The sequence below is a fragment of the Podarcis filfolensis genome, assembly GCF_964270895.1.
Source record: "Podarcis filfolensis genome assembly, chromosome: 13".
NCBI lineage: Eukaryota > Metazoa > Chordata > Lepidosauria > Squamata > Lacertidae > Podarcis > Podarcis filfolensis.
The window spans coordinates 37,004,984-37,015,564 of record NC_139615.1 but is presented as its reverse complement, the minus strand read 5'-3'; the positions used below and the strand labels follow the sequence as shown (position 1 = coordinate 37,015,564).

At 48.7% G+C, this 10,581-nt stretch overlaps 1 protein-coding gene across 1 annotated transcript; it reads right to left on the bottom strand.

Moving 5' to 3' along the window:
* Positions 1-225: 225 nt before the first annotated feature.
* LOC310748044 (uncharacterized protein C19orf81 homolog) lies at positions 226-9,876 on the bottom strand. The gene is made up of 6 exons (XM_083583571.1): positions 7,361-9,876; positions 5,812-5,876; positions 3,725-3,815; positions 3,190-3,310; positions 1,536-1,675; positions 226-469 (listed from the first exon to the last, which is right to left on the bottom strand). Exons 1-6 carry the CDS (start codon positions 7,465-7,467, stop codon positions 262-264), a joined length of 732 nt encoding a protein of 243 aa, XP_083439697.1. The 5' UTR covers positions 7,468-9,876; the 3' UTR covers positions 226-261.
* Positions 9,877-10,581: the final 705 nt, after the last annotated feature.

The following is a 10,581-nucleotide window of genomic DNA, read 5'->3' as shown; positions in this document are numbered from 1 at the left end:
GAGGCTCAGTGGTTTAGACCACGGCGCCACCCATGTCCCTATACGAAACACTGTACTGTGCTGGCAACGTATGAGAGGGGAAGTCCCGCAAACTGCCTCCAGGGGGTGCCCTCTTCCCAAATTTGCTCTCAGCAGGAGTAGCTGGCAGCTGGATCTCCATCCTACCAAAGGGGAGTCTCTATAGTGGCGGGGAAAGAAGCAAAATATACACAGACAAACAGCGTGTTTCTCTCTGCTGCTGACAGTTCTCTTCCCAGGACTTCATATCCCATCCAACTGGTTCCCGTCCCAGTTGTCACTAAGGGTGTCCAGCAGGCGTTGGCGTGCGAGGGCCCTCCGGAGGTGCATGCGATAGTCCTCCATCACCAAGTCGTCCCAGCGCCGCAGTACGAAGTGGTTTTCGCCCAAAGTCAGTCCCGAACACAGGAGCTGGTTCCGTGTTCGGAAGTCTGACACTGTGATCAGCCACCTGTGTATGGAGATAGGGAAGAGGGAAGCGTTTGTACTCTTTTTTATTTAATAAAAAATACTTGTGGACTGCAACTTCCTTAAAACACACACACACACGCACACATCAAGAGCTGCATACAACAATACACACAGTGCCCCGCTTGCTCCTCCTGCCAACCCTAACAACTACAGACCCTCCAGTGTCCCTATTTTCCAGGGACAGTCCCTGATTTAGAGAAGCCATCCTGGTTTCCTATTTGATCCTGGAATGTTCCGCTTTTCCTTAGGACGTCCCTATTTTCATCAGAGAAATGTTGGAGGGTATGGAGTTATCCGACTCCTGAGCCGTCTGAAGGCAATCCTGCATAGGGAAGACTTTAAAAAAATGTTTAATGTTTTATTATGTTTGGCGCTGTGGGTTAAACCACAGAGCCTAGGACTTGCCGATCAGAAGGTCGGCGGTTCGAATCCCCACGACAGGGTGAGCTCCCGTTGTTCAGTCCCTACTCCTCCCAACCTAGCAGTTCGAAAGCACGTCAAAGTGCAAGTAGATAAATAGGTACCACTCCCGCGGGAAGGTAAACGGCATTTCCGTGCGCTGCTCTGGTTCTCCAGAAGCGGCTTAGTCATACTGGCCACATGACCCGGAAGGTGTACACCGGCTCCCTCGGCCAGTAAAGCGAGATGAGCACCGCAACCCCAGAGTCGGCCACGACTGGACCTAATGGTCAGGGGTCCCTTACCTTACCTATATGTTGGAAGCCACCCAGAATGGCTGGGGCAATCCAGTCAGATGGGCAGGGTATAAACAGTAAAATTGCCTAACCCATGGGTAGGCCAACTAAGGTCCGTGGGCCGGATGCGGCCCAATCGCCTTCTCAATCCGGCCCATGGACGGTCCGAGAATCAGCGTGTTTTTACATGAGTAGAACGTGTGCTTTTATTTAAAATGCATCTCTGGGTTATTTGTGGGGCATAGGAATTCATTCATCCCCCCCAAAAAAAATATAGTCCGGCCCCCTACAAAGTCTGAGGGACAGAGAACCGGCCCCCTGCTGAAAAAGTTTGCTGACCCCTGGTCTAACCTGTTCTTCCGTCCAGCCGTCCCACAGATCACATTGATGTTCTCAAACTGGATGCTGCGCAGGAGTCCTGACTCAAACGCATCTGGAATGGCTTCCTCTACTGCTGCCAGGACCTCTGCATGGTTCATCTCCTTTTCAGGCTAAAAGGCAAAGGGAGACTCCCAAGTCATCAGCTGCCATTCCATCCACTCAGACCACTCACTGTGAGGTGCAGCAACCTTCTTAAAGGAAGTCTACGAAATAGGAAATGTACAGCTAAGCCAGTCTTTCTTTCAGGACCTTCAGTTACATTAAACTCTGCACTGCACTCTTTTGCGTAAGATATTCTGGGCACCACGATTTAAGAATTGGAAGGGACCCCAAGGGTCATCTAGTCCAACCCCCTGCAATGCAGGAATCTCGCCTTTATAAAGCATCCATGGCAGATGGTCATCCAGCCTCTGCTTAAAAACCTCCAAGGAAGGAGAGTTCACATCCTCCCGAGGGAGACCGTTCCACTGTCTAACAGCTCTTACTGTCAGAAAGTTCTTCTTGCTGTTTAGTCAGAATCTCCTACCTTGTAACTCGAAGCCATTGGTTTGAGTCCTACCCTCCAGGACAGAAGAAAATAAGCTTGTGACAGTCATGTGACAGCAATATTGTCTTTCTTGATTTGTACCCCACCCATCTAACTGGGCTGCCCCAGCCACTCTGGGCAGCTTCCAACATATACACAGTAAAACATTTAAAAGAAGAAGAAGAAGAAGAATTTGGATTTGATATCCCGCTTTATCGCTACCCGAAGGAGTCTCAAAGCGGCTAACATTCTCCTTTCCCTTCCTCCCCCACAACAAACACTCTGTGAGGTGAGTGGGGCTGAGAGACTTCAGAGAAGTGTGACTGGCCCAAGGTCACCCAGCAGCTGCATGTGAAGGAGCAGGGAATCGAACCCGGTTCACCAGATTATGAGTCTACCACTCTTAACCACTACACCACACTGGCTCTCCCTAACTTCCCTAAACAGGGCTGCCCTCAGATGTCTTCTTAAAGTCAGATACAGTGGAACCTTGGTTGTCTAACGCTTCAGAAGCTGAACAATTCAGAACTCGAACGCCAACAACCTGGAAGTGAATGCTTCCGTTTTCAAACGATTTTCAGAAGCCAAACGTCTTCCGATGTGCATTTTTCATTTTTCCCTATTGACTTTGCACCCATCTCTTTGATTCTTGGTTTTCGAACTTTTCAGAAGCTGAACGGTCTTCCGGAACGGATGATGTTCAAAAACTGAGGTTCCACTGTAGTTGTTTATTTCGTTGACATGTGATGGGAGGGCATTCCACAGAGCGTGTGCCACTACCGAGAAGGCCCTCTGCCTGGTTCCCTGTACCTTCACTTCTCACAGGGAGGGAACTGTCAGAAGGCCCTCAGCGCTGGACCTCAGTGTCCAGGCTGAACAATTGGGGTGGAGATGCTCCTTCAGGTATACTGGGCCAAGGCCGTTTAGGGCTTTAAAGGTCAGCACCAACACTTTGAATTGTGCTTGGAAACGTACTGGAAGCCAATGGTAAGCCTTTCAGGACCAGTGTTATATGGTCCCAGCAGCCCAGAGATTCCACACCCCCAGTCTGTTCCTCCCACCTCCCACCAGCCAAAGGATTCCTTCCTGAAGACTGACCGGACTCTCCAGACAGAGGCAAAGGGGCCGGGCAGCTGGTGGCTTGGGGAACTTGCGAATACACGGGATTTCCATGTCCAGTGCCTCATATTCTGCAATGATCCGCTTCAAGTATTGACGCCTGGAGAGGGGAAGTGTGGGGAGGGAGAAAGAAAGTTGAAATCTCTACACCACACTGTTGATTGGTTTTATCTTAGCTATCTACTACATATTTTGGAAACTTGTTCATTGTGTATCGACACCTCTTAAGGCAGAGCTGTAGCTCTGGTGGGGAGCGGGGGCTAGCTGCTTTTTTGCCCCAGGTGAAGCCTCCAGAGGGGGCCTCTGTGTGTGTGTGTGTTTGTGTACACAAATGCACATGGGGAGGTGTGCCAAACTGGATCTTTGACCCGGGTGAAATAAAGCCTAGTTAATTTGGAAATATATCCCAAGCCTTCAGTATTCTCTCCTCCAGAGGAAACCAAAGCTGGATAACCCTGTCCCTGGAAATTACATTATTATGACCCAGGAAAACACTGACATAAATAGTACTTACGAGGTTTTACGTGGCGGGGGACAATGCTGCTCCAAGTCAAGGAACAGACAAGAGGTTCCCTCTTCACTCTCGCTTTCCGGCAGAAGAAGGGCTGCAGAAGGGAAAGGAATGATAAGGATCATCATAAAAAGCACATATGGGCAGCATGAAAGACCTGCATTGGCTGCCAGTATGTTCCCGAGCACAATTCAAAGTGTTGCTGCTGACCTTTAAAGCCCTAAATGGCCTTGGCAGATTCTTATAGGGTTTTAGCCCCCTTCTCGGGACCACAAGGGGAAGGAGCTAAATCTGGGATTCAGGTAACCAGGCTATTTTCACACACACACACACACACACCCTGCCTCCAGCTTTATCTCCCCATTCTATAGATCAAACCAGCTATAGCCAATATGGTGCTCTCCAGACAACTTGAACTACCATCAGTCCTGGGCTGCCCCAGCCAGTATAGCTCAGGGACAATGGGAACTGTGGTCCAGCAGTGCCTGGTTGGCCGCAGGTTCCCCATCCCTGCCCTAGATGCTTGCAGAATTGAGTTCCTTCGTCAGCCTGAGCCTTCTCCTGCCTCGCTCCTGGCTGTGCTTCCCACCCCTCAGCTCCCTTCTTCCTCCTCCTCATTTCACTGCTACATTTTTCCTGGCGTGGGTTCAAACTCTACTGTGTTTAGGACTGGATAATTATGTTAAAAGCCAGCGCTGGCAGCACCAGCATCTTCTTCCAATAGGGAAAGCGGCAGGGAGAAGGAACGTGAGCAGGCCTTTGCCAGCTGAAGCCCCCAACCCTCACGGAGGCCAAGAATGGGGAAGGGCTGTGGCTTAGTGGTGGGGACTCTCGTTTCCATTCAGAAGGTTCAAGCTGTGCAGACCAAGTCTCCCTATTTTCCAGGGACAGTCCCAGATTTGCAGAAGCCGTCCTGGTTTCTGATTTGATCCCAGAATGTCCCGCTTTCCCTTAAGACGTCCCTACTTTCATCAGAGAAATGATGGAGGTTATGTTAGAATTCCTGCTCCATGGGATTTTTGTCTTTCACATGACGGCGTATTTTTTTACTCCACAGAGTGGGAAGTGACGGAGACAGGATGTTTGTGTTACTGTGTTCCATGAAGTGGGACTATTGTCCTTTGTTCTTTTTGCTATCTGATGCTAGAGAGAGAGGGAGCCATGCTGCAGTGCTCCGTCTGTGTTTATATGTAAATAAAGTAGATTAGCCAAAATGCTGAGTTGCTGAGGTCTGTCACGCAATGCTGCAAAGACTCTGCGGATCCCTAAGTGTGTCGATGTCTGTTGGCATCGGTCGCTGTGATGTTTGGGTTGAAGAAAGCTTATGAAGCTCCTGAACGATCGACCAGGAGGGAGAGAACATGCCAGTCGGGCATGTGTCTCTGCCAGGGTCCTACTCGAGTGTAGGCTGAACTCCTGACAGGTTATGGAGGTATGCGACTCCTGAGCCATCTGAAGGGAAGTTTTTTGATGTTTAATGCTTTATTACGTTTTTATAAATGTTGGAAGAAGATCAAACCTATCCATGCCTAAGGAAATCAGCCCTGAGTGCTCACTGGAAGGACAGATCCTGAAGCTGAGGCTCCAATACTTTGGCCACCTCATGAGAAGAGAAGACTCCCTGGAAAAGACCCTGATGTTGGGAAAGATGGAGGGCACAAGGAGAAGGGGACGACAGAGGATGAGATGGTTGGATAGTGTTCTCGGAGCTACCAGCATGAGTTTGACCAAACTGCGGGAGGCAGTGGAAGACAGGAGTGCCTGGTGTGCTCTGGTCCATGGGGTCACGAAGAGTCGGACACGACTAAACGACTAAACAACAACAACAAAATATGTTGGAAGCCACCCAGAGTGGCTGGGGCAATCCAGTCAGATGGTCAGGGTATAAATAGTAAAATTATTATTGTTGTGGAATAGGATGCCTCTGTTTTCATCTGTTGGGGGTTATGTCTTCAGGCAGGCCTGAGGGTGACCTCTGCCTGAAATCTTGGACCCTGTTGCCAGTCAGTGCAGACGGCATTTAGCTAGATGGTATACTGCTGTTTCCTATGTTCCTAATAGTGGTGTTTCATGTGTCTCGTGACCCTTACTTGGCTCCCACTGGATGCCGGAACTGGAACGCAATTTAGCCCCTTCATTCTCATCTTCTTGCATCCTAGGGAACAGGGGAAAGCAACATGGGTTAAGCCTGCTTGGCAATAACCGAAATGTGACCTCCCCACTCCCCCAACCCCCCCCAAAAAAATATGCTCTGGCTTTTGCATATGGAGAAAGAGCAGTTGTGTCTTCCACACCTTTTAGATTCTAAAATTAAGAAGGAATCTCTCAATTCCCACCCCCAAATGAATTATTGCATTGATGTAACCAGCGGCGGTTGGCGTGCAGTGGGTTTGTTTATTTTATTTATTTCATAAAACTTACACACTGCTTGACTGTAAAAACCTCAAAGCGGTTTACACAACAGGTTGGTTAGTTTTGTGGCAATTGCACGGCCGTCGGGTGTTTGCACTTCCAGGCAAGGAGAGAGAAGGGACTTGGTTGTGCAAAAGGCAAGGAAGGCCAACAGTAGGTGACGCCAGAGAGCGAGTGACAGGCAGAGCTAACTGATTCTCATTTTATCTCAATCCTCATCCTATACTGGTCTATTGAAATAAATGTGTTTTAAGCATGTGACACCAGAGGGCACTGTAGAGCAATGTAAAACCATCACTGTAAAATTGCATTGAGAGCTGTATATTTCTCTTTTTTTAAGCGTTTTTACAGTCAGTGTAGATCCAGCCCCTACTGAGTTCTACAACGGCAAAACACAGACTAAGGAGAAGGAAGCTGACAGTCGGTTTCAGCCATCCTAGCTAGGGTTTAAGACAGCAGGCAGGAGGGAAAAAGAAAGAAAGAAAGCAGGCAGAAGGAGGCTGGCAAAGGGCAGACTGGTTGAACACCATTCCCGTATCTGCCATAATAAACCGCTGGGTTTCATGCCACATTTTAAATAAGCAACTGCACAGATTAACTTATGGAACTCTCTGCCACAAGAGGCGGCAGTGGTCACTAAGCTTACTTGGCCTTGGAAAGGGCATTAAGGTAAGCATATGTGGAAGGAAAAAATGAATAGCTGCTAGGCATGATGACTAAATGCTGGCTCTGGGATTGGAGGCACCTTGCTACTGAGTACCGGAATAATAATAATAATAATAATAATAATAATAATAATAATAATAATGGCTAGCTGTGCCTTTGGTCTTAGCCAGCAGGTTTCTTCTTGTGTTCTTATGTTCCCTTTTTTATTTTTGCCCTCCCCAAAGCAACCCTGATAAATTACTAGGAATCATCTCATTTTACAAGGAATAAGAAGAAGCTGAGATGGAAGCACACGGAGAGTTTTCTGATGTTATCCCGGGCATTTCGAAGCAGCCATACATGTCGTTATGTTTCGCCCTGGGGAGCCTGTGGGCAAACACGGCCTCATCCCAGGAACTGATCTCCCCTCTCCCCATTTCACATTTGGAAGGATTCGCCTGTTAAAGAAATTCGGCACAGTTTGCATTTTAAATCACGAAGCCAAACGCCTTGATTTGCACTCCCCACCCCCCTCCAATCAATAACATGAGCCAAAATCCAGCTACCCTTTGAAAGCCTCACCTCTCCAAATTTTGTGATGCAGTCCTCCAACCGCAAAACATGTCTGTTGGGGGAAAGCTTTCGCACAAATGCAGATATTCGTGTGACAGCGACATACAGGAATGCATTACAGTATATCAGTGGAAATCGCTTGCCAAAAAAAATAATGTGTACACTGGGCAAAATTCATAGCGTACATAAATATGCATGTGTCTATTAAGAGAGATCTGCACTAGAATGCTGAGGAATCGGCACTGTGACTTTTTATTTTATTTTACAGTTTTGTAAACCTATGGGGAAGTGTGGCGACCTGGATTGAAGACTGAAAAATGAGAAAAACCAAAATGGACAGATTCTTCCACTCCTGTTCTCCATATAGATCAGGGACATCATGTTGGGAGACATTTACATTGCAGGGAGGAGAATCAATTGTCATGGAGAGGGCAATCAGGGCTTGCACAGAAAGAAACCAGCTGCGTGGATTGTTTTTTATTCCCAACACGTTTTGATCTGTACTCTTCCTCAGCAGGGTAATAAGGACTGTTCTAAGACAGGGTAATAAGGACTGTTTAAACATGCTTCAAAGCAGCAGCTTAACTCAAGCCGCCCCGTCTGGCTCCTGCAATCAGGGCAAATTTACTTTAACATGTGTTCCAGTCCTTCAGTCACAGGGTACTGGAGCGCCCAGTGCCCCAGTTTCCAAACCTGGCACCTCCAGTAAAAAAAAAGACTCAGATAGCAGATAGACCTCTCTGCCTGAAGACCCTGGTGAGCCACTGCTCACCAAACTTTGTTTCCCAAACTTTGGTCTCCAGCAGTTGTTTATACTACAACTCCCATCATCCATAGCTAGCAGGACCAGTGGTGAGGGATGATGGGAATTGTAGTCCCCAAAACAGTTGGAGTCCCAGGTTTGGGAAACCCTGGAGCAGATCATGCTACAGGTGTGAGGAACCTTTGGACCTCCAGATGTCGTTGAACCACAACTCCCATCATCCCTGTCTATTGTCTGAGTGGCTGGAGCTGATGGGAGTTGTAGTTCAACAACTTCCCATAGCTTCTGGACTGGGCTAGATGGACAAGCCATCGGCCGTGTAATAAGGCGGATTCCTTGGAACAGGACAAAGGGTCTATCAAAGAGCCTGATCGCTCAGTGGGTAGAGCAGGAGACTCTCAATCTCGGGATTGTGGGTTCGAACCCCACCTTTGGAATAGATTCCTGCATTGTAGGAGGTTGGACTAGATGACCCTCGTGATCTCTTCCAACTCTACAATTCTATGATTCTGTGAAAAGAAGATAACCACAAAACCACAGCAATATTGGAATTGGAACTCAGCTACATTAGTGAAGAAAATGTGCTTTATATGAGTTATAGCACTGTAACACCAGGTGGCTCTGTGGAGTCCTGTCTTTCGCCAGCGTGATTTCCCTTAATGAAGTTTACAACGCGTTTCCTGAAACGCTTTTTTTTATGGGTCTAGATCCAGCCTTAGAGTCGATTCCCAGGTCCTTCTCTGCACAAACGGAAACCTAAAAAGGAACTGAAGTTTATATGCCCCTGCACCTCAAAATAAGCTTTAATTGATCTCAATAATACAAACATCCCATGCCCCTTTGGAGATCTGCAGTAATACTCCAGTCAAACTGGGGGGCGGGGATTGCAACACCAGTTGGTACATGATGAGCCCAGATGGCATTTACAAAGAAGTAATGGAGGAGGGTGCACCCCATGATAAGCTTTGGGCCACCCCATAAACCTTAGTTCCTTTCAAAAAGTCTAGTGGCTGAGCTCTTTTTTGAACTTTTGTGCAAGTACGGAACTGGGAACTAGTAACCAAATTCATAATAGTAGTATAAATACACATAGCTAGGTAGGGATAGGAAACCTGTGGCCATTGAGAGGCTAAAAAAGGTAAAGGTAAAGGACCCTTGACAATTAAGTCCAGTCGCGAATGACTCTGGGGTTGCGGCACTCATCTCACTTTACTGACTGAGGGAGCCGACGTTTGTCTGCAGACAGTTTTCCCAGGTGACGTGGGCAGCATGACTAAGCTGCTTCTGGCAAAACCAGAGCAGCGCACGGAAACGCCGTTTACCTTCCTGCCAGATTGGTACCTATTTATCTACTTGCACTTTGACGTGCTTTCGAACTGCTAGGTTGGCAGGAGTTGGGACCGAGCAACGGGAGCTCACCCCAGCGCGGGGGTTCGAACCGCCGACCTTCTAATCCACAAGCCCTAGGCTCACCATCCCTATCTATTGGCCCTAGTGACTACAGGTGATAGGAGCAGGAATCCAACCACATCTGGAGACGCACAAGGATCCCACACCCCTGCAGTAAACCTGCCCTCTAGCGCCTGCCACCCAACCACTCAGTTGCGCCCCCAAAACAACAATGGCATCTTCTGGAATGAATAAGCTATGGAGGCAGATTCTCCAGTTCAAGGCCTCCACAAGGCTAGCATCCCTGCCTAGCCTCCTCCAGCTAACCTTATCTTTTTTTTCCTGGTTTAAGAGGATTCAGTCTTCCAGCAGGCCAACAGCAAAGATTCAAAACCAGTTCCGGGGTTCTAGAATGCTGACTCCGCTGCAAGGGAGGGGGATGTAGAAGATGGGGAGACTGCCAGCAGGTGGAACCAGAGCCAATGGCACGCAGAGCCAGCTCATTGTCAGAAGCGAGCCTGCAGCAAATCACACAGAGTGGGTGAAATTAACTCCTTATTAGAAATGCGGGGGATCCACACAAGCATACCGGGCCTAATGAGCACAACAACTCTCTTTGGTAGGTCTTGCCCCCCCCCCCCATGAGGCAGTTGCAGAAACTAAAGTTCCCCACTGTAATGGCTTTAGGGGTTGCTTGTGCGTAAGTTACCGCCGCTCTGGGCTAGGTTAAACCGTTCCTGTCTGGACAGCCATCCACTCCGTGGCTGTTCAGTCGCTAGCAGAATCCGTCAGTGGGCGTTTCTTGAACCTCTTCCAGCAAAGAAGTTCTTTGACGCCAAGTCGCCGCCTACTTCCCCTGCGCGGAAGTCTTCTGCGCAGGGTGGGTGTGGGCAGTGGAGGACCTGTGCTCTCCTCGCTGGTCTCCTGCGAAGAGTCCTGGAGCCTCCTCTCTGCTTCCCCCATCGGCCCCCCTCTATCCCTGGTGTTGCGCTGATTTTCTTCCCCAGCCGGAGACCTGCCTCTCTCCCTGCTTGGCCCCTCTCCAGCATCGCTGTGGAGCCTCACCTCCTCCGCTAGT

Bases quoted from the DNA above. Each gene is read 5' to 3' on its own strand.
- LOC310748044 (XM_083583571.1), bottom strand. From the start codon at position 7,467: ATGCATTCCTGTATGTCGCTGTCACACGAATATCTGCATTTGTGCGAA. The intron at 5,877-7,360 runs GTGAGGCTTTCA...CCTGTTCCCTAG, and splicing joins GCATCACAAAATTTGGAGAG to GATGCAAGAAGATGAGAATG. The intron at 3,816-5,811 runs GTAAGGGTCACG...TCCCTTCTGCAG, and splicing joins CGGCATCCAGTGGGAGCCAA to CCCTTCTTCTGCCGGAAAGC.